This window comes from Cenococcum geophilum (genome assembly GCF_001692895.1).
Source record: "Cenococcum geophilum 1.58 unplaced genomic scaffold K441scaffold_28, whole genome shotgun sequence".
Taxonomy (NCBI): domain Eukaryota; kingdom Fungi; phylum Ascomycota; class Dothideomycetes; order Gloniales; family Gloniaceae; genus Cenococcum; species Cenococcum geophilum.
Genome location: NW_027137586.1, coordinates 895,859 through 922,537, shown reverse-complemented (window position 1 = coordinate 922,537; position 26,679 = coordinate 895,859). Strand labels below are relative to the sequence as shown.

The 26,679-nt window shown below is 36.0% G+C and overlaps 1 protein-coding gene across 1 annotated transcript; it reads left to right on the top strand.

Annotated features, from left to right (window-relative positions):
* Positions 1 to 19,364: 19,364 nt before the first annotated feature.
* K441DRAFT_148548 (uncharacterized protein) lies at positions 19,365 to 21,215 on the top strand. Its single transcript, XM_067640174.1, has 2 exons — positions 19,365 to 21,050; positions 21,128 to 21,215. The coding sequence occupies exon 1, from the start codon at positions 19,475 to 19,477 to the stop codon at positions 20,906 to 20,908; it is 1,434 nt and encodes a 477-aa protein (XP_067502667.1). The 5' UTR covers positions 19,365 to 19,474; the 3' UTR covers positions 20,909 to 21,050; positions 21,128 to 21,215.
* The last annotated feature ends 5,464 nt before the right edge of the window (positions 21,216 to 26,679 follow it).

Here is a 26,679-nt window from a genome sequence, read left to right as displayed (position 1 = left end):
TTACNCTTTATAANGANNTTNATTTTAACCACTTAGTATATATAAACATTATATATATTAACGGCAGCCTAGTATTATATATAATTAACAAGGCAACCCGCTATTAAGCCGCCCGTTAGTTATAAAATATATCCGCAAAATATACTTAGGATATTTTATGGACCTACTAGATTAACATATACGTTAGACCCCCTAAGTATATTACCTATAACGCTAGTAAGAACTTTATTAGTAAGGAATTCCAATAGTACGCTACGGCTATAGCTATTTTAACAAAAGCCGTTCTAGTTAAGGCGTACTAGTCTATTAGGCTTATTAAGTAAGCTTACCTAGCTTTATAGAGAGCTTACCAGATTATTACGGACAAGTGTAAGGATATTTAAAAGGAACTAGCTTTATAGATAGCTGTAAAAGCTATTAACAATACCGCTAGCCCTAACGGACTAGTACCTACCCTCTTAGTTTACGGAGCCTACCCAAGGATAGGTAAACTGGACCCTCCTACCCCGTCTATTACGGATCGAGCAGCTATAATACGGAAGGTAATAGCCAAAATAGTCAAATTACGGGCTAAATAAACTATTAATAACGCTTTATACTACCGTAACGGACCTAATATAACCTTAGTACACAACCTCCTACTTAATTCTAAAGTCCTTATATAGTGTAAGAGTGGCAATTAAACCGGACCTTATTGTCTACTAGCTATAGAAGACGAAATATACTACGTATAACTCCCTAGCGGACTAACTAACTTTAGAAGCACGTCCGTAAAACCCTACTTTTGGTCTAAAAATACCTATACTATTAAACTAGACGAATTAGAAGCACCCGCTAAACCAAACGAATTAGAAGCACCTCTGCCTACTATAGAAGTTCCTTAAAACCCTACTAAACCTACTAAACCTACCGTAAAGCGTAGTTAAGGACGCCCCTAAAAGAACCCTATAATAAAGAATTACCTAACCTCTATAAGCACATCTATAAGGCAACCTCCGCCTATAGATATATTAGTTCTAGTACAGGAAACCCCTTTTACGGATTTACGACGTAAAGAGATTAACGGACTACTTAAAAAGGGCGTCTTTATGGTTATAATAGAGAAAGACGTTCCGTAAGGCGTCCGTATATTTAACTTACGCTTTATTAACGAAATTAAGCACCCTAGTACTAATAAAGCTTTTAAAAAATTAAGGCTTATTATATAAGCCTATAACGACTAAGGAAAGGACTTAGTTCTTACGCAATCGCCTATAATTTAACGAGTCAGTTAACGGATTATACTTATACTTATGCCCGGACTATAGCAAAGTAAACCTATAGCCCTTTACCTATAGGATATCTTGCAAGCCTATATGCAGTCTAATACCTACCTAAGTAGGGACATCTTTATACGGCTACCCCCTAAGCTTAACCTATAACTAGGAATAATCCTATAGGTTATAAAACCTCTACACAGAGTACCGGAAGCCGGAAACTATTAGTTTAAGACATACTACTAGCACTACGTTAGTAAACTTAAAATAGAACAGTTAACCTACAACCCCTGCCTTCTATATACCCCATTAAACGGCCTTAGTATTATTGGACTCTAAATAGATAATACCCTCTTCCTAGTAGACTAAACCTTTGCGGATGCTAAAAAAACTAAATTATAAAAGGCTAAGTTCTTAGTAAAGCTGTGAGAGTAGTTAATTAAGTAGAATCTAATTAAGTTTAATAGAGGCCTAATTATATAAAAGGGTAACCTAATTAAGCTAACTTAGGAACGCTAAGCTTAAAATCTAAAGCCTATTATAGCAAAGCCTACGGACCTTACTAGTTCCCGTAGAGAGACCCGTAAAACCATAAATATAAAGGACTAATACGCTACACAGCGTGTAAGAGGCGCCTATATTGCCATAGTCTGTTAACCTAAATCTACCTATGATTTATCCTTTACGGCCTAGGTAATAGACCTATAAAAGGAAAATATTAAACAGCTTAATAAGCGCATTTAGTAGCAAATTGATAATATAGTAAGGGGACTTACTTTTATACCACTAGACCTAAATTCCCTTAGCTTACTAGTATTTACGGACGCCTCCTTTACCAATAATAAAGACCTATTATTACAAATTGGCTTCGTAATTATACTTACGGACCGTAATTAGGACGTAAATATACTATATTAGTTTTTAATTAAATATAAATAAGTAACCCGCAGTATACTAGCTTCTAAACTATATATACTAGCTTATAGCTTTAATATAGCAGCCGTAATTAAATTAATAATCTAGAAGATCCTATAATTAGAGCAGTTACCCCTAGTTTTATACACTAATTTAAAGTCCCTCTATAACTGCCTAGTTAAACTAGGTATAATATAAGAGAAGAGGCTTAGAGTCGACCTAATGTGTTTACGTTAGGCCTATAAACGACGTAAGATTATAAAGGTTAAATAAATCAGCAGTAAAGACAACCTAGTAGACGCCATAACTAAGGCAAAGCCGTGCTAAGCTCTTAAAACCCTAATTAACACAAATAAGCTCAACCTAAAGGTTATAGAATAGGTGGAACAAGACTAACGGAGCACTTACGGTTTATTTACGGCCCGTCAAAAGGCCGTATAGCTTATTTACGGCCCGTTAGAAGGCTATACGGTTTATTTTACGGACTATAAGTAGGACTTATGGCTAGCTTAAAGCACCGTTTAGAAGGCAGCCTAGAAGGCACCTTAGGAGGGATTTTCTATGTATTTCTTTTATACTTTACGGCTCTATTAAAGTAATTACGGAGGTAAGATACAAGCGAGTCATTTTCAAGTGCCGCCAGTGTATAATTACAGCACGTAGTATACTAAACGCGTAGTTACGCGTTTGGTGTACTAACCACTTAGATGCTAACTAATTAGGGGGAGGCGCGTTAGTATATAGACCACGTAGTCTACCTTGATAGAATTGACAGTTACTATTATCCAAAAGAGCATACAATACTATACGTATTTCGTGCCCCTGGATATGACTTAATTGTATTATTAAGTTAATACAAACATATACTTATGCCGTAAATTTTACCTAGTTCTATAAATAAAAAGATGTAAAGGTAATAAGGATTTATATAGCAGAGCTAGTAGAACTAGTTAAATAAGAAGAGCATTAATAGCTACTTAAGAAGCTGCCTATAGGCCTAATAGAAGTACTAAACCTATTAAAAAGGTCTTTCTGCTAGCTAGTAAAAGGCGATTATATAATAGACGAAGCCCGTAAAGCGTTACCCCCTTATTTTTATAACTTCTTTAAGATAAACCTAAAAATAAAGTCTAAGTTTCTATACTAAAAGATAGTTATTACTAATATTAAGAAATTTCTAAAAGGTAAACTAGGATTAACCTATAAAGACATTTTATAACGCTTACTAAAAGAGTTTCGCGAATATATTAAACACTTTCTCCCTAAGAATATAGATAAGCTGCCCCCTTACTAACTATAGGACTATAAAATTAAGATTATACCCAGAAAGTAGGCCCTATATTATAAAAATAGACTACTCTTACCTACTAAACTTAGTTATATAAAGAAGTGGATTAATAAGATACTAGATAAGGGTTTTATCCGCGAATTAACCTTACTAGCCACTATACCACTCCTTCTTACTATAAAACCTAGCGGTGGTATATAAATCTACTATAACTACTAAGGCCTAAATATAGTTACTATTAAGAATTGGTATCTATTACTACTAGTCCGCAAAACACTTAACGCACTCTATAATGCTAAGTACTTTACTAAGCTTAATATAATTACTATATTTAACTAGATCCAGATTATAAAAGGCCATAAATAGCTTATAGCATTTATTACCCAGTTTAGGCTCTATAAAATATTAGTTATACTATTTGGCCTCTATAACACACCCACTATATTTTAAAATTATATTAACTATATTCTATATAACACCCTTAATAACTACTACACTGCGTATCTTAATAATGTCCTTATTTTCTTAAAAATACGCGCTAAGTATATAAAATATATAAATAAAATTATCTAGAGACTCAGTAATGGTAGACTCTAAATTAATATTAATAAGTTTAAGTTTTATACTACCAAAACAAAATACCTTAGCTTAATTATTTTAACTAACGGCATAACTATAGACCCTAAAAAGGTGCAGGCCTTATAGAAATAGAAGAACCTAACATTAGTTAAGGAACTATAGCAATTTCTTAGCTTTGCGAACTTCTACTAACAATTTATCTAAGGCTACTTTAAGGTAGTTAAGCCTATAACTAGGCTACTAAAGAAGAGCATTAGCTAGTTATGGGGCCCTAACTAAACACAGGCGTTCTAGACCCTAAAAATAGTATTTACTACAGCACCAGTTCTAGCATATTATAACTATATAAAAAGACTATAGTAAAGACAGATGCCTTAAACTGGGCTTTAGATAAGGTACTCTATTAAGCCAATAAAAGTAATAAGCTTAAGCCAGTCGCATTCTTCTCTACTAAGTACTCAGCCCCTAAATATAACTATAAAATATATAATAAGGAGCTCCTAGTAATTGTTAAGGCACTAAAAAAATAGCGCCCTAAATTATAAGGAACTAAGTAGCTATTTGAAATTATTACGGACTATAAAAACCTTTAAACCTTTATAATAATAAAACAATTAAACTAGCGCTAAGTCAGCTAAGCTAAGTTCCTTTCCTAATTTAACTTTATTATTACCTATAGGCCTAGCACTAAAGCCATAATCCTAAACGCTCTTAGCCACCTCCTAGGCGTTATACCTACTAATACTAATAATAAATATCTACGACACTAAGACCGCGTTGTTTTACTATTAAAGAAAGTTAACCCTACTATCCTAGAAGAGCTACTAAGCGAATCCTAAGACTAGAGCATTAAAGACTTTATTATAGTAATAGACCCAAAGCCTAAGAAAAAAACCCTTAAAGAGCTTATTAAGAATACCTGTGTAGAAAATAAACTCGCTAGAAATATATTAGCTGCGCTACGCAAATAGGAAGACTATAAAGTAAACTATTAGCCTAAGCAGATTAGGAAGCTAATCCGCTATAATAAATCCAAATATTTAATTATTAATGGCCTAATCTACTATAGGAATTAAGTATTTATCCCTAATTCACCTAAACTCTAACTAGAAGTTGTATACTATATATATAGTTTAGGCCCTATAGGTTATCTAGGCCGTGTTAAGATACTAAATCTCCTTAATTAAATATATTAGTAGTTAGGTATTTTACAGTTTATAGCTACCTTTATAAAAGACTACGCTCTTTACTTTTATATAAAAACCCTATACTTAGTACCGCCCGGTTTCCTAAAACTACTAAACTACTAGTCTACCCATAAACCGATATCTCTATTAGCTATATTATTAACCTACCTAAGTGCCTTTATAACGGCAAAACATATAAATATATCTTTATTGTTATTAACCGCCTAATAAAGATAAGATACTTTATTTTTATTACTAGCCTAAATACTAAGAAGCTTATTAAAGCATTTATCTACACTGTCTATAAGTTATACAGCGCTCTAAATACTATTATTTTTAATAGAGGCTCTTTATTCGTTTTTAACTTCTAGTATTACCTAAATTAGTGCCTAAAGGTAACCCTAAGCCCTAGTTTTATATAGCACCCTAAAATAGATAGTTAAACCAAGATTATTAATACAGCAATAAATAAGTACCTACACGCCTTTATAAGCTTCACCTAAGATAACTAAGTAGATTAGCTCCCCCTTACTAAGTTTGCTATAAATAACTAAGTTAATAAGACTATGGGAATCTTACCGTTCTTTACTAACTATAGCTATAACCTACGTCTAGGTATTAAACCAGCAGGCCCCTAGCTATTAGCCCTATCTATATACGTAAAGAAGGAGTACCTATAAGCTAATACTATTACTAACCGCTTTAAGCGCATCTTAACCCAACTTAAAGCCCTAGCTTATATCTCCTAATAATACTATAAAGATAACGCTAATATAAAACGAGACGAAGGTATAATATTTAAAAAGGATAATATAGTTATAGTTAGCTTTAAAAATATAAAGACTAACCGGCCTAAGAGGAAGTAGGATAATAACTAGGACGGACCCTAGCCTATCCTAACTACCTATAAAGGAGTAGTTATAGTTAACCTCCTAAACTATATCCGTATTAATAAGTTTTTCTATACTTTAAAAGTCCGCCTCTAGTTCCCTAAAGAGATCTCTAGTTAAGTATATATTAATAAAAAAGAATATTGTAATATTATAGGTAAGATAGCTAAAAGGGATAATAACGGCAATATTACAGACAAATGGGGATTTAAAAAGATCCTTAATAAATAAATAAGCACGGCTTAACATATTATATTAAGTGGAAGTATTATAATAAGGAAACCTAAAAACCTAAGAAATCCCTAAAAGGGTGCGAGCGCGTACTACTAAAGTTTTATAAATAATACCCTAAGAAGCTAGGACCCCTAGACTAGGTATAAAAAAAAAGTTATACTAAAACCATAGCCGACCATAAAGATAATTTATAGTAGTTAAGATCTTATAGAACTTTAACCGCTAGTTAAAGTTATCTAATTAGTTAGTTTTTTGCTAAGAAGTGCTATATAGCGGCGGTATAGAGTTCTGCTAACTTTATTTGTTAAACTAACTAATTAGGATTTTCTATGCCCAGTATAGAAAATCGTTATTAGCTTGGTTAAAAGCGGTAAATAAAAGTAATATCTTTATAGTAAAAATAAGTTACTTATTCGATTTAGGGGCTAAACCTTTTAGAGAAGAGAGTACTGTTACGGCACTAACCTAACGCATACTATTTTATACTATCTTATACTATCTTATACTATCTTATACTATATTATACTATTTCCTATTATTAGCTAGCCCACCACTAGCGCATTAGTGGTTGGCCCTACTATTTATATACAATACCCCCTTTTACCTTCTTCTCCTCTTTATACCATAACGTAGTTATTTAGTCTACTTTATTACAGCACCGTAATACTAGGGCCCCTTTATAGTTTATTTAGGCGTATCTTAATACACTTTATAATATTAGAGTTACGTTTATTTTACGCCCTTTATATTATAGTGGCTTTAATATATAGTTATAGGGGGGATATATTAGCTTTCTTCTTAAGTAGTGCTATAGCCGTTTGCTTATACCCGCCTATTATACTTTAAAGGTAAGCTATTTAAACCTTTTAGAGTAGTTTAAGGAGCGATTTAGGGAGGCCTTTTTTAGTTTCTCTAATGGCCTAAATACTGTACCTATATATTATGGTTAGCCGGATAATTACTATATATAGTAGGCGTAACCTTTAGAAGTATAAACCCTATATAGAATTAACGATCCTAGATAATGCGATATACTATACTTAGCCCTTATGGGCCGCTTGCGCCGTATATACGCTCTATTAGAGCTTACTATCTACCTATACTCCTAGTACCCTTAAGCCCTAAAGCTTTAGATATAAATTATATACTAAAGATCTATAGATTAGTTACGTTTTCTTATAAAATAGATTAGCTAGTATTTCTCTAGTAAGAATTAAACTCTATATTATCTTGCCTATTTTATATAGGTATTATAGGCTTTCTCTAGTATTTTATAATTCTCTATATATAATAAAGCCTCATAGGAAAAACTATAGTAGACTTATTAATGGGCTAGGTATATAGGTATAGAATAGTTAATAACATAAATATAACTAGTGGAGTAGTTACCTAATAGATTAACTCTAATTATATTCTAAAATTTACTACAAAAAGAGAACTATCTAGGTAGGAACTATAGTCCTTTAAATATATAATACTATGCCTAAGAAATACTAAGTATATAAGGTATATAAGTAGATCTTACAGATCTTATAGATTAATAGGTCTCCTCTTATAACTTATTATATAACTTAACTTACCCCTTATCCTATAGTTTAACTAGTTCTAGCACCTCTTGTGCTTCCACTACTAGTCCGTTTATATCTCTCCTTAGTAGTGCTACTACTGCTAATATAAGGTCCGTAACACCATCCCCCTCCTTTTTATCTTCCCCTTTAAAGATATCTTATATCTCTAAGTCGTCTACTAAAGGTGTGGCATTCCCGTCTTTAATTTAATAACCTTTATTATTACTTATTATGCCTAAGGCAATTTCTTCCTTATTTACCAATTGTTGTAATCGCGTGGTGCTTAAGATCCTTTCTCTTAGTAAAGTTATACCGTCTTATTCTCGTTATATAGAGAAGAAGTTAGTATATATTACAGTCGCGGCTCCGTCTAGTTACTAACCTTCTTTCTATACTAAGTGTATAAAATTAAACATAAGGTTATCTTATAATGTTTAATCCGTTTCTAACGCTAAGTATATATATTTTTGTATAATTACAGCACCTATTGTACCAACCGCGTGCTTATGCGTTCGGTACACCAGGTACGCGTTTACGCGTTTAGTGTACCAACCACTCGCTTACGCGTCTAGTGCACTTATAAAGCACTAACTAATTAAGGGGGAGGTGCATCAGTATATAGACCACGTAGTCTGCTTTATATAATCGACAGTTACCATTATCTAAAAGAGTATACAATACTACACGTATTTCGTGCCCCTGGATCTAACTCACTCGTGCTATTAAGTTAGTACGAACACTGATTAGTAAGCGCGTATAGATTAGCAATCACTCGATACCTCCCCCCAAGCGATACTCGACAGCGACCACCCGTTTAGACTCCTAGTATAACCTGCTAGAAGGTTAGAAGTCGGGAATTACGGACTTATCTCCAACTCTGTATACTTATTTAAGTCTTAGTATAGTTTACTAAAAGTTATAGACGCGAATATAGACCTTTACGGAACCTCCTACCCTCCTATAAACTACTACGGACCTATTAATTGCCTCTATAAACCGTTACAAGACCTTACGGAAAACCTTTACCCTCCCGCGAACCGCTACGGACATTAACCGCCTTTATAGACCACTATAAGACCTCTTCCACCCACTACGTACTACACTATATTATACAGTATAGCAGACCTAAGGAAGTAAGTTAATAAAGGCTAGGAAAAGTGGAGGTAGGGAGCCGACCTTACGTCTATACCTAATATTAACAACTATATTAAATTTAAAGTTCTTAAATATAAATATTTTAAGCTTATAAATGTTAACCTATAGGAGTAATACTAGGAAGACTTCGCGGACTTTACGGAAGCTATCCTTAAAGCATATAACCCTACTACTATCCGTAACCTACGGACCCTCTTACGTAGCTAAGGTGTATAGGTTAAAAGGAATAAATAAGTTACTATTATATAGTCCTTATATAACACAATATATAAGAAGGACCAAATAGAATGGACTAAAGAGGAAATCCTAGACTAGTTCTAAGAAACTAAGGAACTCTTTACTTCTTCTAAACTTAATATAATCGCTAGCCTTATACCTAACCTACTTAACTAAATTCATCCCATAGACCTAAGCGGCTTTAGAGCTAACCTTACTAGCTAAAATATACCCTACTCTTAAGTTACGGACCACGCTACGGACCATAATACCCCTATAAACTAAAATACGGACTAAATTACCCCTATTATTTAAGTTATAGATCCGCAAGCTATATATCCACAAACTATATATCCGTAAGCTATATATCCATAAGCTATAGATCCGCAAGCTATAGATCTATAACCTACCTGAGTAAAGACCTACGGTAAGGAGCTAGCTAACCTAGCTAAGCTCTATACTAACGAATCTAAGTATAGCGGTGAAAACGATAACTTTAACTTTAAACTAACCATCTTTACGGACCTCTGTTAAAAGGCCAATATTCCTAAATAGGAGTTTAGCTAAGCCTACTCTACCATACTGCGCGGCCTAGCACTTAACTACTACTACACTAACCTTAAAAGTAACCCCCTTAGTGTTCCCTTTAATAAGCTATATAAAGCTACCCGTAACTACTTTAAAGGACTAGAATATAAGCGTAATATCCTTACCTAATAGAATGCGACTAAGCTACGGACCGTAATTAATAAAAATACTAAAAAATCGACTATAGAGTGCCTGCAAATTCTTATTAAAGACCTCTAGCACCTATAGCACGGCCTTAACGCTAAGCTTTAAATAGACGACTTCCTATATAATAAACTTATTACGGCCTGTTAGGAAGTAGAGCTTTATAAATACGCCTACTATAAGCCTACAGATACCTTAGCTGGCCTTATTAATAATCTACGCTCCTCTATTGTAACGTACGAAGTCTTAAACCCACTAGGCAGCACTTAAGCCTTTATTATAGATATTTAATATCCGCAAACAGATATAGAAGCCTACTTTACGGACCGCCGCTACCGCTAGTAGTACCTATACCGACCAAGTCCTACCTATAACTCCTATAGTAACCCCCGTACGAAAACATACCCCCGTAGATAAACCAGCCAGAAGTGCTTCGTGTGTAGTAAGGAAGGATGTTGGTCTATAAGGCATACCTAGGAAGAACATAACAAGTCTAGGAAGAGACTTAATAGCTATATTAACTAGTTCATTTTAGAATACGAAAGAGAGGAAGTAGAAGAGCCCCCTAATGAGTTAATAGAAGCCCTTATAATTGACTTTAACTTAAACGCTTAGAAATAAGAGACCTTAGAGACATTTCTAACCACTTTTAGACCTTTTACGGATAGCTAAGCCTTTAATATTACGACCGTATTAGCCGACCGTTCCTTTATACACTTAGTTACGCCCAAAAACCATTTTATAAGCACCCCCGTTATAGACGTTATAGATTATAAGCAGGACCTATTTGCATATATCACTATAGAACGCTATACCCCTAAGGAATTCTATAGTGTTATAATTAACATAGGTGCATTTAAGAAGTCTACTATAGGTTACGGACAATACCTTATATATAGGACTACCGCAAATAATAATACGGAGATTAATACTATATAAACTGGGGCCGTAAACGTCCAATTCGGCATTGGCTTAACTATATTAATTAGATTAGTTATAGTTAAGACCCTAATTGGCCTAGTTAACTTCTATATAGTAAAAGCAAATACCCCTTTCTTACTTTACCTTGCGGACATAGATAGATTATAGGTTTACTATAATAATGTTATAGACACCTTAATCGGCCCCATAACTGCCCTAGGAAGTAAGCATATTACCCTACCAATTATACGACGATTTAGACACCCGTTCCTTATATAGGGAGAGACTCTATAGACCTATATTTAGGAATCTTTTAACTATAACCCGTGCTACCTTACTAGTACTAAAATCCATCGCCTATACCGCCGTTTCGGCCACCTATTAGCCGAAAAGCTATATAGAGTCCTCGAACGCTCTGGACACGACGACGTCAATAGGAAGGCAATTAACCACCTAACTAAATACTGCTCCTTTTACTAGAAATACGGACATTCCCTAGGCCAATTTAAGTTCACCCTTTATAAGGACCTTAACTTTAACCACTTAGTATACGTAGACATTATATATATTAACGGCAGCCTAGTATTATATATAATTAATAAGGCAACCCGCTATTAAGCCGCCCGTTAGTTGCAAAATATATCTATAAAATACACTTAGGACATTTTATGGACCTACTAGATTGATATATACGTTAGACCCCCTAAGTATATTACCTACGACGCTAGTAGGAACTTTATTAGTAAAGAATTCTAATAGTATACTACGGCTATAGCTATTTCAATAAAAGCCGTTTTAGTTAAGGCGTACTAGTTTATTAAGCTTATTAAGCGAGCTTACCTAGCTCTACGGAGAGCTTATTAGATTATTATAGACGAGTATAAGGATATCTAAAAGGAACTAGCTTTATAGATGGCTGTAAAAGCCATTAATAATACCGCTGGCCCTAACGGACTAGTACCTACCCTCTTAGTTTACGGAGCCTACCTAAGGATAAGCAACCTAGGCCCTTCTGCCCCGTCTATTATGGAACGAGCAGCTATAATATAGAAGGTAATGGCCGAAATAGTCAAATTACGGGCTAAATAAACTGTTAATAACGCCCTACACTACCGTAACAGACCTAATACGACCTTAGTATATAACCTTCCGCTTAACTCTAAAGTCCTTATATGGCGTAAAAGCGGTAGCTAGAATAGACCCTATCGCCTACTAGCCGTAGAAAACGAGACGTACTGCGTATAGCTTCCTAGCGGGCTAACTAGCTTTAGAAACACGTCTATAAAACCCCACTTTCGATCTAAAAACACCTATAATGTTAAACTAGACGAACTAGAAGCACCCGCCAAACTAGATAAACTGGAAGTACTATTGCCTACCTTAAAAGTCCCCTAGGAACTTACTAAACTTGCTAAACCTACTATAAAGCGTAGCTAAGGACGCCCCTAAAAGCATCCTATAACTAAGAACCCCGTAATAAAGAATTACCTAACCTCCGCAGGCATATCCGTAAGATAATCTCCGCCTACAGATATATTAGTTTTAGTATAGGAAACCCCTTTTACGGACTTACGGTGTAAAGAGATTAACGGACTACTTAAAAAGGGCGTCTTTGCGGTTATAATGGAAAAAGATATTCCGCAAGGCGTCCGTATATTTAACTTACGCTTTATTAATAAGATTAAGCACCCTAGTACTAATAAGGCTTTTAAGAAATTAAGGCTCGTTGTATAAGCTTATAATGACTAGGGAAAGAACCTAGTTCTTACGTAATTGCCTATAATTTAACAAGTTAGTTAACGGATTATACTTATACTTACGCCTGGACTATAGTAAACTAAACCTATAGCCCTTTACTTACGGGATATCTTATAAGCCTACATACAGTTAAATACCTACCTAAGTAGGGATATCTTTATACGACCACCCTATAAGCTTAACCTATAACTAGGAATAATTTTACGGGTTATAAAACCTCTTTATAGGGTACTAGAAGCTAGAAACCATTGGTTTAAGATATACTACTAGCACTACGTCAGTAAACTTAAAATAAAATAGTTAACCTATAACCCCTACCTCCTATATAGCCCATTAAACGGCCTTAGTATTATTAGACTCTAAACAGATAATACCCTATTCCTAGCAGACTAGACCTTTATAGACGCTAAAGAAACTAAACTATAAAAGGCTAAGTTCTTAGNAAAGCNNNNANAGTAGTTAACTAAGNAGAATCCGATTAAGTTTAATAGAGGCCTAATTATATAAAAGGGCAACCTAATTAAGCTAACTTAGGAACGCCAAGCTTAAAACCTAAAGCCTATTATAGTAAAGCCTACGGACCTTACTAGCTCCTATAAAGAGACCTATAAGACCGTAAATATAAAGGACTAATACGTTACATAGCGTGTAAGAGGCGCCTATATTGCCACAGTCTATTAACCTAAATCTGCCTACAATTTGTCCTTTATGGCCCAGGTAGTAGATCTATAAAAAGAAAATATTAAGCAGCTTAATAAGCGTATTTAGTGGTAAGTTAATAATATAGTAAGGGGACTTACTTTCGTACCACTAAACCTAAGTTCCTTTAGCTTACTAGCATTTACGGACGCCTCCTTTGCTAATAATAGGGACCTATTATTACAAATCGGCTTTATAATTATACTTATAGACCGTAATTAGGACGTAAATATACTGTACTAGTCTTTAATTAAGTGTAAATAAGTAACCCGTAGTGTACTAGCCTCTAAACTATATATACTAGCTTATAGCTTTAATATAGCAGCCGCAATTAAATTAACAGTCTAGAAGACTCTATAACTAGAGTAGTTACCCCTAGTTTTATATACTAATTTAAAGTCCCTCTATAACTACTTAGTTAAACTAGGTATAATATAAGAGAAGAGGCTTATAATCAACCTAATGTGCTTATATTAGGCCTACGAACGACGTGAAATTGCAGAGGTTAAATAGATTAGCGGCGGAAACAACCTAGTAGACGCTATAACTAAGGCAAAGCCGTGTTAAGCCCTTAAACCCCTAATTAACACAAATAAGCTTAACCTAAAAGTTATAAAATAGGTAGAACGAGACTAATAAAGCACTTATGGTTCGTTTACGACCCGTTAAAAGGCCGTACGGCTTATTATACGGCCTATTCTACGGACTATAAGCTATTAAGTGGAAAACGGTGGAAAGCTACGGTGGAACTTGGTGGACTTACGTAACCTGCCAAATTCTGCTATATTCTGCCACGGTAGTCGAATTAACCAATTACGATTTTTTATGCCGGGCACGGAAAATCGCCATTACTATGGTTTGCGAAAGTGCTGCGAAAATTAAATTAAGCGAGCCTTCCGCCCGCAGACACTTGTTTTATAAAAAAAGCTTTTATAACCACTAAAAATAAGTCTTATTTTATAAAATTAGTAAATAAAACTATAAAATAGATACCGCTTTACAATTTTAAATATATAGCAGCTTAGTAAATAATGTGGTTATAGGGTTTTAGGTAGTAAAGCGTCGGGCTAAGTATTACCCTCTATCAAAACAATACACCCCCTATAGCCCTACTAATATAGCTCTATATTTTATAAGTAAAGATATATTTTATAGCCCTAGAATAGGGCTATAAAACAAGCCCTTATTTATATATTTTAGGGCTATTTTAGTAGAGTTATAAGGGGTGCTTATTTTTGGGGGTAAAGGGGTTAGATTAGTCAGCGCAGAGCCTTAATTTAAGAATTATAGCTATTATAAAGTACCCTATATAACCCCACTAATACCCCTTCAATTTATATAAATAAGGGCATATTTTATAGCCCTACTTTAGGGCTATAAGATATATTACTACCTATAAAATATAGAGCCGTATTAGTAGGGCAATAGGGGGTGTATTGTTTTGATAGAGGGGTAATGCTTACCCCAACGCTTTACTACCCAAAACCCTACAACCATATTATTTACTAAGCTGCCATATATTTGAAATTATATAATAGTATCTATTTTATAGTTCTACTTACTAATTTTATAAAATAAGACTTATTTTTAGTGGTTGTAAAAGCATTTTATAAAACGAGCAGCCTGCGGGAGGGAGGCTCGCTTAATTTGATTTTCGCAGCACTTTCGCAAACCATAGTAGCTCGCTTAGCACTAGCGCCTTAGCGGGCCTTAAGATCTGACTTATAGCTCGTCTACTGCCCGTTAAATGGCCGTATGGTTTATTTTACGGACCGTAAGCAGAACTTACGGCCAGCTTGGGGCACCGTTTAGAAGGCAGCCTAGACGGTACTTTAGGAGGTGGATTTCCTATATACTTCCTTTACATCTTATAGTTCTATTTCCTATATATTTTCTTTTATATTTTACGGTTCTATTAGAGCAAGTACAGAGGCTATACATAGGTAGTTTTATTTTTTAAGTACTGCTAGTGTATAATTACAGCACCTATTGTACTAACCGCGTGCTTACGCGTTCGGTACACCAGGTACGCGTTTACGCGTTTAGTACACCAACCACTCGCTTACGCGTCTGGTGCACTTATGAAGCACTAACTAATTAGGGGGGAGGTGCATTAGTATATAAACCACGTAGTCTGCTTTATATAATCGACAGTTACCATCATCCAAAAGAGCATACGATACTACACGTATTTCGTGCCCCTGGATCTGACTCACTCGTGCTATTAAGTTAGTACGAACAATTTTATTAGTCTTTAAAGTCTCTAATTTCCTTATCTAATCTACTATAGGGTCCCGTGTTTAATCCGAGGCTAAAAAGCTTAAGGCCTCTTTTATTACGGCTTATAATAAACTCTACCACTTCTCTAAAGAGTTTGCTCGTCTCCTAGAAGCCTAGCGTTACGCGTTTAAGCTTTATTAGACTACGTTTACTTAGTTAATCCGTCTTAAAAAGGGTTGTAAAAAGGTGCGCTTTAAAGAGTACCGCCTTATAGAGGTAGGTCTCTATAAACTTAAGGCTAAGGAGGCTAAAAGGGATTCTAATTAAGATAAGGCAGAAACAACTAATATACTAGTAGTGGATCCCCTAGATAATCCGGCTTGTCTATTACCCTTAACTAATCCTTTTATCTTTAGCTCCTTCTTAATATTACCTAACTCGTTTTTTTAATACTCTTATACATTTCCTATAGCGTTCCTTAAATTCTATAATAGCTCCTAGGTAGTTTTATTATAATTTATCTACTTAACCTTATACTATATTTTATTATTAATATCCTTATAACTAACGATCTTTAAAACTTGCTATTTATCTTCTTTTTATTCTCTATATATATCTGCTTTATAAACTAGTAGCTTAATATTCCTATATACTAGTTTTAGTATTGCGATATACTATATAGGGTAAATCTTTATTTTAGCTAGTAGGTTTAGCTTAAATATAACTAATAAAACCCTCTATATAATTTTAAAAGGTCCTAGTCTAACGTAGTTTAACTTCTTACTTAGTTATTAACTCTTAAAATTTTTATATAGTAGCTCTACTTTATCTCCCTCCTTAAGATCTAGTCCCTTAAATATCTTAGCGTTATAGTACTTTTTTATTCTTTTTTATACCTTTTTTGCTAATTCTATAAGGTCTGTATAAAGATTTATTAACGTCTTCATTCTTTCTTTAGCTGTACTACTTATTTTCTTTACTTACTATAGTAATAATAATGTTCTTAGCTTATATCTATAGTTTGCCTTAAATAGTAATATGCCTATTCCTTCCTATAGTGTTACATTATACGTAAACTATATAATTAGTAATAACGATACCTAATTATTCTATATATAATTAATATAATGCCTTAGATACTATTTTAGCGTCTAATTTAATCTTTCCGTTTATCTATCTATTTGCGGATAATATATAATAGAGGTTGCTGCTCTAACTCCTTATTCCGCTAAGAATACTTTCTAAAATACTATTATAAATCTTGGATCTCTATCTAATATAATCTTACTTAGTGCTCTATATCTTATAAACACTTCTTTAATATAGATTCTAGTAATATCTTCCGCTAAGATTTCTTCTATACATGCTATAAAGTAGCCCTATTTAGTTAACTTATCCACTATTACTAGGATTATATTATACTTCTATCCGGTAATAAAATCTCTTAACTTTAGTAACTTAATAATAAAGTCCTATAATATAACTCCCTATAGTCTCTTTGGTATTTTAATAGGTTATAGCCCTCTATATAGCTTATGCCTTATTAGTTTATTCCTTTAGTAATTTAAACACTCTTTTATTACTTTTTTTTAGCTATGCCCTAGATTCCGTTAATAATATATTCTTCTTAAAGTATTAATACTAAGCTTATTACTCCGTTATGTCCTTAGGTTATTCCCTTATAGAAATCTTCTATAAAATACTTTAAAGACAAAGATAGAGAGAGAGGAGGTAGTGTTATGGACCTAGTAGAAAAAATATTATAGTTGTTAAGACTGATTAAAGAAGTTAACCTAAAGATTAATAGGATAGGAGAATAAGGTATGGGATAAAAGTAAACAAGTTATATAACTAAAACTTAGTACATAAGTATATAAGGGAGGTAATGTACTAATGTACTAAACTTAGTATATAAGTACATAAAGAAGGCAATATATTAACATACTGAAGGTATTTCATAGGAGTTAAAGACTGTATTTAAGAACCACTGTCTTTACTATAGATAGTTCTTACCTTATAGTAAATTTCAGGATACAATTAGAGTTAACCTGTTGGGTAATACACTTTACTAATTAATTAAAGTTTGTCGCACTTATTTTACCTATATACCTAGCCCAATAACAAGTCTACCATAGTACTCCTACAAGGCTTCGTTACAGAAATACTTACTTAAGCTTATTTATAGATAGTCACTAACCTAACCTGGCCCACTTTTTACTATATCTCTTGCTATCCTATTTAACTTTAGGGTTAGTCTGGGATATATACTAAAATAGGCAATATAAACACTATATAAATAATTACTTTATATATTATAGCTAGGATAAAGTACTTGCCTTACTATTATATTTATTATTAATTAGGATATAAGCTAAAGAGGATTATTACAACTATTATAGTGCTAATTACTATTCTAAAAAGCTTAAATAAAGTATAAGACTTAATAAAGGGATATTACTATAAAATAAAATAAAAGAAATAGTTTTTATATATTAATAGATTAAAATAATATATAATATAATTAATTAAAATAATGATTAATAGTAATATAAATAATGATTTAATATTTAATAGAATATTTGTCTAATAAAACTAGCGGACTAAATATTTAAACGTGGGCCATTTTATATAAATAACTGTTATATTATAAAAATAAGTAACCTATATAAAATAGTTATAGGAGTTATCCTATACTATCTTTTACTACACTTTTAGTTAAATATTAAATACTCTAAATTATCTTATTTAAGGAAATCTAGTCCCTATTTATCTAGGATTCTACTTTAGAAATAAGAAATATCCTGTAATATAATCAGTGTCTTGCTAATAAAGCACTAGTATACTTTATATACTATTGTGTACTAGAGAGACCCGGGTTTTGGGAATGATTGGGTAGGCTGGTAGTCTCCGCCACAAGCAGATAACCTTTGGTGAGGTCAGTTTTCCCTAAGAGTACATCGCATATTTGCCGCCGCGATGGTAATAACGATTAGAGCACTACAGTGCCTCACGTGCCAGGTCACATGGTCGGGCCTGAGGCCGTCTACCTCTCAACACCATTGACTACACAAGCAGTTAGCAATTACATTACCTTTAGCATTGCGCCATTCCTTTTAGCGCATTTCTTCGCTCCCACGGCCTCAGTCCCCTACACACTTCGTCACCTCCAATAAGTCTGAGTTAAAAACTGATGGATGGTATTGGCTAAAGCGTATTCCTACAACCATATTCCGCACGATAGGCCGCCGGTATCAGTTTATAAAGGCTTAATGTCGGGCTAAGTTCTGCGCAATTCGTTCCAGGCCATTGTCCATGCCAGTGATTCGATCATTGGCAAGCCCCTTAGCATTCTAGAACGACGTTTCGGTGCGCTTGGAGTGTGGAAAGGCCCGGGGCCGTCAGGTGCTACTCACGACGATCCAATCATGGTCATTCAACATGCAACCATATCTAAGCGAGACTTTTGCTCAATTCTATACAGTGTCGCCTTTAGTCTTCGACCTCAGCCGCGGCTGAAAGACTTACGACCGTTTTGGAGTTTGGATCGGCGGCTCCTAGGATTACTGCATACTGAGGGCCTTCATTGCTTGAATGTGTTTGCATGTGCGTATCCAACCTTTCAGCTTGGCGCATGAATAGTCTGCACACATCCCAACTGCTCAAGTAACCGTAACAAAGCTGAACGAGAGCTGGAAAAAAAAATTTCAACAAAAACTTGGATGCTCTTGAAAACGAGAATAAGACTGGAAGCATAAAAAGGTATAAAGTTAGACGATAGACTTCTCGAGTAGACTCAGCTCCTCCTCCTTCAATTCAATTGAGATATTCCTCCGGCCAGAACTTTGCTCTCTACAATATGGCTTCTCCAATCACACCCGCTCTTCGAGCAAAGATCAACGATGACATGTTTCACCAACATCGATTAGGTTACTGGCTCCCCAAAGACCGCAGGATTATCGTGGCTTGGACCAAGCAGCTCATGGAGCGCATTCGCCAAGCTCCAAAGGATCCTCCACAGCTCGATCCTCTCCTCGTGCAATTCCAAGAATTTATCGAAGGACATGCCGTGTTGGGGCCACTCTCCAATGATATGTTTACAGAGGTCCCAAACGTTGCACCTTATAATGAGGACCCAGAAGGCAATCAGGAGGTCAGATCGTTTGGGCAGATGATACTAGCATTTAATGCTCTGCTAAGAATTGGTCCTTCTTGGAATGATATTGCCAACCAAATAGGCCTCATCGGTTGCCCATTTAATGCTGTCCTTGATTGGCCTATGGCCACAGCATCGGGGTACATGTTCTTCTTATGGCCGGAAGTCAACCAATATCTGCAGAAAATCCTGGCCGAGTGGGAGGGTTTTCTGAAGAGTCCTGCCTCTTCTTCTGTCCTGTTGCCGCCCCAAGGATGGTTTGGAACCCATGGTATGACGGCCTTGGTGACCAAGGGCAATCAAAATGGCTTAGGAACTAAATCCGCACTGACCTTCCCCGAGCTTTACCAATGTCCTGATCCGAATGATGGGGATAGCAAATATGGTTTCCAGTGCTGGGAGGATTTCTTCGTCAGAAAATTCAACGACGGCATTAGACCTTTGCCAAATCCAGATGATGAAACCATCATCGTACACGCATGCGAATCAGCACCACTGCAGTATCCCGTCTCGCCTGTCCAGCTCAGCGACAATTTCCAAGGCAAGAATCAGAACTATTCGCTCATCAATATGCTTGATCAAGATCCGCTTGCATCCAAGTTCGTTGGAGGTACGGTGTATCAGGCTTTCCTCTCTTGCTTGGGCTACCATCAATGGCATGCTCCTGTTTCAGGCACGATTGTGGCTCAGAGGCCAGTAGCTGGAACGTACTACTCGCAAAACTTGTACCAGTCATTCTTTGGGCACTTTGAGGATGGTAGGACCCCTGATCCAGCTGCACCGACCTGGTCTCAGCCATATATCGCCAGCGTAGCAGCCCGCGGTTTGATCTTCATCCAGGCCGACTATACTGATATCGGGTTGATCTGCTTCATGGCAATCGGCATGACGGATACTTCTGGTGTCGAATTTGATAAACCGATTGGCTATCATCTCACCAAGGGCGAAGTGATGGGGAGATTCCACTTTGGAGGATCGACATACTGCTTGATCTTTGGACCTCAGGCGAAGTTGCAGTGGACCGGTATTCCTGCTCCAAATGACCCGCTATGGCCTACAAGCCTGGATGCTCCGGAGGACAATATGCCAGATTTCCATGTGAATAGCGAGCTTGCAAGAGTGGTGAAGTCGAAGTAGGGGTGAAAGCGTGGGAGGAAGCTGTTACGATTCATCGTACTTTAGTCGAGCTCTCCTTGATAGTCAGTTAAGCACAGCAATATGACCTATCCCTCGCTGTTCATCTCTAAGTTTGTTGTATTCACTAGGCAACAACAGCTAGGTAAGTTCGTGTCGCATTAAGTTAGTCTAACCTTTCGCTGCCATTGCCCATTTGTTAATTAGCTTCGCGTCTTTAAGACATAGACTACCTTATTTATGAGACACACGAATATGTCTCATCCAAGCATATCTAGACGAATTTACATGATATACAGTTCCGGTAATGCCTAGATATTCAACCAAGGGAGCAATTACCCAGATGCCTCAGTGAAGACTTCCCAAAACGGTTACATTAATACAGTTCGACATTTCTTAGCTCGTCTTGGCTTCCATAGTTTCAGTCTTATAAGGATTAATATAGTCCCAATTTACGCTCGCGTCCGGCTGTCACGAACACTGTTATTCGTTTATTTTTGCTAGCGAAAACGACAGGACTAACTTTTCTAGGCACTTTGTTTAGTGTATCCCTTGACACGCTGGTTCTGGCACTATGTTATTGATAAGAATCCAGCCAATCAAAGGCTCTCGTTCGAGTGAGGTAATGAGAACTACACAACAATGTGAGGTTATTTAAATTGTTGATTTGTATGTAAATATTTATCTATAAGCTACTCCTTGGAGTTAAGTTTTGCGAGATGCTCGTTCCAATATGGCCCATATGTGCAGAATGGAATTCTATATACAGAACAGCCCCAATTTGTCCTCAGAGGCCTCTTGCGGTGCTTCCAGCCCTTACTGTCCTTTTTTTTTTATTACAGCACTAACAGATAGATCTGCAAGTGGTTTATAAGCTCTAGTGTGTGGTGCAACAGTTTTTTTTTTTGTTTTAAGGTAGGTAGAGCAGTAGACCTGTTTCCTCCATAGTTTCTTATGCTTGTGCTCCCTTACTAGGTGCCATATTATTTCCTTTGTCCCCTTTCTTATTTATATTATATTTGATTATATAGGTACTTTCTAGGTCTAAATTGAAGCTTTAAAGAGGGCGTCTTGGAGGTCTTAACAGAACTAGGCATAGGCTTCTTGGCGTAAGGTGTGTACGCCTATAGGCTTATAGAAGGAGAGCTTATAATAATTGCCAATTGTAGTATCTAATAAGAATAGTGGCTTTTATGTCTTTCTGTATATTCTCTAGGTGTTATAATATGACCTTAGCTGGTCCACTATGTTAATACTGTATATTTATAAGTTGTACTTGTCTATAAAGTCTAGAATAGGCAGTTCTTAATAGGCTTGTTGCTAAAGGCCTGTTACTTTTATTTAGAGCTTATAGAGATCTTAAAGGGTTGTTTTTAAAGCTTCGTAATATAATTCCAACCTATAGATATATAATGTTAGCATGAGAAACCTATAGTGTTAAAGATTATAAAATGGCATCATCAGCAAAATGTTTGTGCCTCCTGACAGTACTGACAGCTCCTGACAGCTCCTGTCAGGGCTGTCAGGAGCTCCAGGAGACACTCACACTCGGCATCCTGTCAGGAACCTGTCAGGAGGTCGCCCGGACCACCAGGACCACCAGGACCTCCAGGACCTCCAGGACCTCCAGGGCCATCAGGACCATTAGGACCATCAGGACCATCAGGACAACAATAAAAATTCTAGATTTAAAAATAAGGTATATTAACACTCCAGTATTTGCAGCTAGTCAAAAAATACAAAATTAATTTAATTATATATAATCTAAATAATCCAAATTAATCTCTCCTGTCTACCGCCTGTGTCTGTCATGGAGCTCTACGATCGCTCGGGCGTCGGGCGATCGACTGAGGAGCCTCTCGCGGAGGCTCCAAATCGTCGATCGGCGGTGTTCCCGATGATCCGCCGGCCGTGTGCTGATTTCCTAACTAGGCCTAGTGCCTGCCTGCCTGCCTGCCTGCCTGCCTGCCTGCCTGCCTGTCTGCCTGTCCTACCTGTCTGTGCCTGCCTGTGCCTGTCGTGCCTACCTGTCTATGCTACCTGTCTGTATCTGTAATTCGGGGGAGAGGTCGGCCCGATCGAAGGCTCTGCTTGATTCGATTGCGATTGATTGTATTGATTCGAATCGTTCTCCATGGGCGTTCGTTGGCTGTACGTTTGAACGGTGGTCGTCTAGGGTGCCTCCCTAGGAGGCCTTGATTCGATTTGATTCGGTAATAGGCTGATATCGAGGCTCTGGTTCGATTCGATCGATCGATCGATCGAATCGATCGTGTTCGCTGGCTGGTCGTTCGAACGATTATCGTCTGGTTCTGACGACGGTCCTCTCCTACTTGCCTGCCTACCTGCCTGCCTACCTACCTACTTACCTACCTACCTACCTACCTACCTACCTACCTACCTACCTACCTACCTACCTACCTACCTACCTACCTATCTACCTGCCTGCCTGTGTCAGTATCTAATTTAATTCGGGGGAGAGGTCGGCCCGATCGAAGGCTCTAATTGATCCAGGTTGTTCTCTATGGCCGTTCGCTAGCTGTACATTTGAACGGTAGTCGTCTAGGGTGCCTCCCTAGGAGGCCTTGATACGATTCGGTAATGGGCCAATATTAAATTCGATTAATCGATTAATTGAATTGTTCGTGGTCTTCGCTAGCTGGTTGTTCGAAAGGTTGTCGTCTAGTTCTTGTAACGGTCGTCTGGTTCTGGCGACGGTTGTCTGGTTCTGGCGACGGTCGTCTGGTTCTGGCGACGGTCGTCTGGTTCTGGCGACGGTCGTCTGGTTTTGGCGACGGTCCTCTGCTGGCTGCCGTTCTAGTGCCTCCTAAGGGAGGATGTAAGGAAGGGTAAAGAATGGGGTGACTATAAAGGGGGTAACTTGGCAGAGGCACGTGTAGGCTATTAGGAATATAGCGGGGACCCGATAGTACTGTGTGTTGCGCGTACGCGTATATAGGGTCGTGTCGCATTAGGGGGGAGGTATCTTATTACGGGGGAGGTATCACAGTGGGGAGGGTGTCGCATTGGGGGGGTGTCTTGAGGGGTGTGTATAGGAGGTGTCGCTTTGGGGGGGGGGTTGGGAGGGGTGTCGCTTAGGGGTATCCTGTTAGGAACCTGACAGGACGATTAGGAAAATTAAGATCCTACCAGGAGCCTGTTAGGAACGATTAGGAAATACTAGTTTCCTGTCAGGACCCTAATAGGACCGTAAGAGGACGATTAGGAAATTAAAGATCCTGCCAGGAGCCTGTTAGGACGACTAGGACGATTAGGAAAATTAAAATCCTGCTAGGAGCCTGCTAGGAGCCTACTAGGACGATTAGGACCTTTAGGAAAGTCAAAATCCTGTTAGGAGGCCTCTAGGATCTTGGCACCCTAACAAAATGCTGATGATTAATATACTATTATAGATAGTAGAGAGGAATAAAATAATCTGGGTATTAGCCTAAGCAAACTCTATTACTGTATAACATTTAAAGAGCTCTATATATAGTATACCCTATAGAATTTAAGCTATATATATAATTTTATTGTCTATAAGGTGTAGTAAGAACTTCTTTATAGGTATCTTTTTCTATATCTTTTTACCTGCTATTAAAGACTCTATAATAGTAACAATATTACTTTCCTTATCTCCTATCTCCTTATACTTTATTTTTGTAGTTCTAATAGTTCTAGTAGCCCTAATGCCAAAATTAAATAAGCATTTAAATAGCTTAATACTGCAAAAGAGGTTATTAAGCCAGATAATATAATAGTAAGGAGGATAAAATTAAGTGCTTGTTTTTAGGTCTATTTATATAAGAAAGTCAAGAACTATAGCTTAAGTCTTTAAGAAGCCCTCTTTAAGGAACACTATATTAAGATCTACTAGGCCCTTATTATCCCCTTTAGTATACTATAATCAATTAAGAATATAGCCCTAATTTATAAAGACTTAGATCCTAAAGCCCTCTAGTATTAGCTTTAATAGTATATTAAGAATTTTAGCGGTATAGCCCATAAATCTCTCTATAGTTTTATTAATAGGTAAGTAGGCTCCTGGCTTCTAGTAATAACGGTAAAAAAATTAAAGATATTTTAAGAGCTTATCTACTTAATTGAAAGTTATATAGAAACTCTTACTATTAAGGGGTAAAGGGCTGTATCTAATATACTGCTTAAGCTATTAAAAATAGTTTTTGGCTATATATTTAGTAATCTTATATAAAGCTCTATACTCTAAAGGCCCCTAGTAGTTATCTATTAACGGCTCTATTATAATTTTTATATAAATTAATATGCTAAAATATATATATAGCTCCTCTCTATACATTAGGGCCTATAGCTAAGCTCTCTTCTCTAGCTGTAACTCCTATTAGGTAAAACCCTAAGTAAATAGTTATATAGCCGCAAGGTACGGGTAACTCTAGAATAACTTAGGGGTAACTCGCCTATAAGGTATGTGCTTTACATATACCTAAAGAAACCCCTTTCTTACCTTATACACAAACTCCTCCTTTTCCCTTAAGGATTTGTCTATTTATATATTATGGGGCGGAGGCAGTAGCTATAGAGCGTATATATTTAAGGAGTCTACAAAACGTTACGCAATTAATCGTAAGGGTTGAGGGCGTAAGGAGGTAATATACCTACGCGTAGCTAATGTAAGCTGTATGCGAGGTGTACGCAAGTTACCTTAACGTGTTCTATTAGTTATCTAGTAATATTAGTTATCTAGTAGCCCTAAAAACCACTAAAAATTAGAAAAACTGCACCTTAATATCTTAATAACGGCTTAATAACAAATACTAAAATTTTATAATTAGCCTTTTATACCTATTTTAAACCTCTTATTAGATTTAAAAAATAATCTATTTAGTAGCTCTGGAGATATTATAGATATTATAATTTAGCTTAAACTTAGGGGTTAAAACCTAATATCTAAATATTGGTTAGACTTATTATACTAAAACTTTATTAGGGGTCTTAATATAGGCGTAAAAGGCTAATTATAAAATTTTAGAATTTATTATTAAGCCATTATTAAGATATTAAGGTGCAGTTTTTCTAATTTTTAGTGGTTTTTAGGGCTATTAGTGTAAGAGGCCAGCCTGACCGGAACGTATAATTATCTAATTAACAGTGTTACCGGTAAGGAGAAGGTAAGTCAAAGGTACGTTAAAGGTAAGTAGAAGGTAGAATAAGTTTTTATATATTAAAGGACAATTGCTTTTAACTACTTCTATTTAGAGACTAATTACTAGTTCTTCTTTAGAGGGGAACTAGCTTCCTATATATTCCTTTTAAGACGCTAGTAAAACCTTTCGCCCCTAACCTGTTTAACTATATCTTCTAAAATATAGATAGGATATAGATAAAACCTCCTACCGTTTTATCGAATATGTACCTCCTAGGGGATTCCGTTATAATTACCTCCCCTTTTAAGGTTTTAGTTCTTTAAGACTTCGCCTCTACTAAGCTTTTATAGAGTTTTAGCTAAAACCACTAGGGAAACCCTTAGTAGAAAGGTACTCTATAATGCGACTTATTACTAGCTCTTTACTAGCGCGGAACTTTACTTTATCTTTTATTTTTCTGCTCTTCTCCTACCCTAGCTCCTTATAGTACTTTTATAATAGGATTTTAATAATAGTAAAAAAAATTTGGTGGGATTTACCTCTCTAATTTTAGGAATTTGTTATAAATAGATCTAGAGGTTATCCGGTACAACGTATTAACTAACTACTATCCCTATTTACCTAAATGGGCTTTAATAATAATATCTTTTA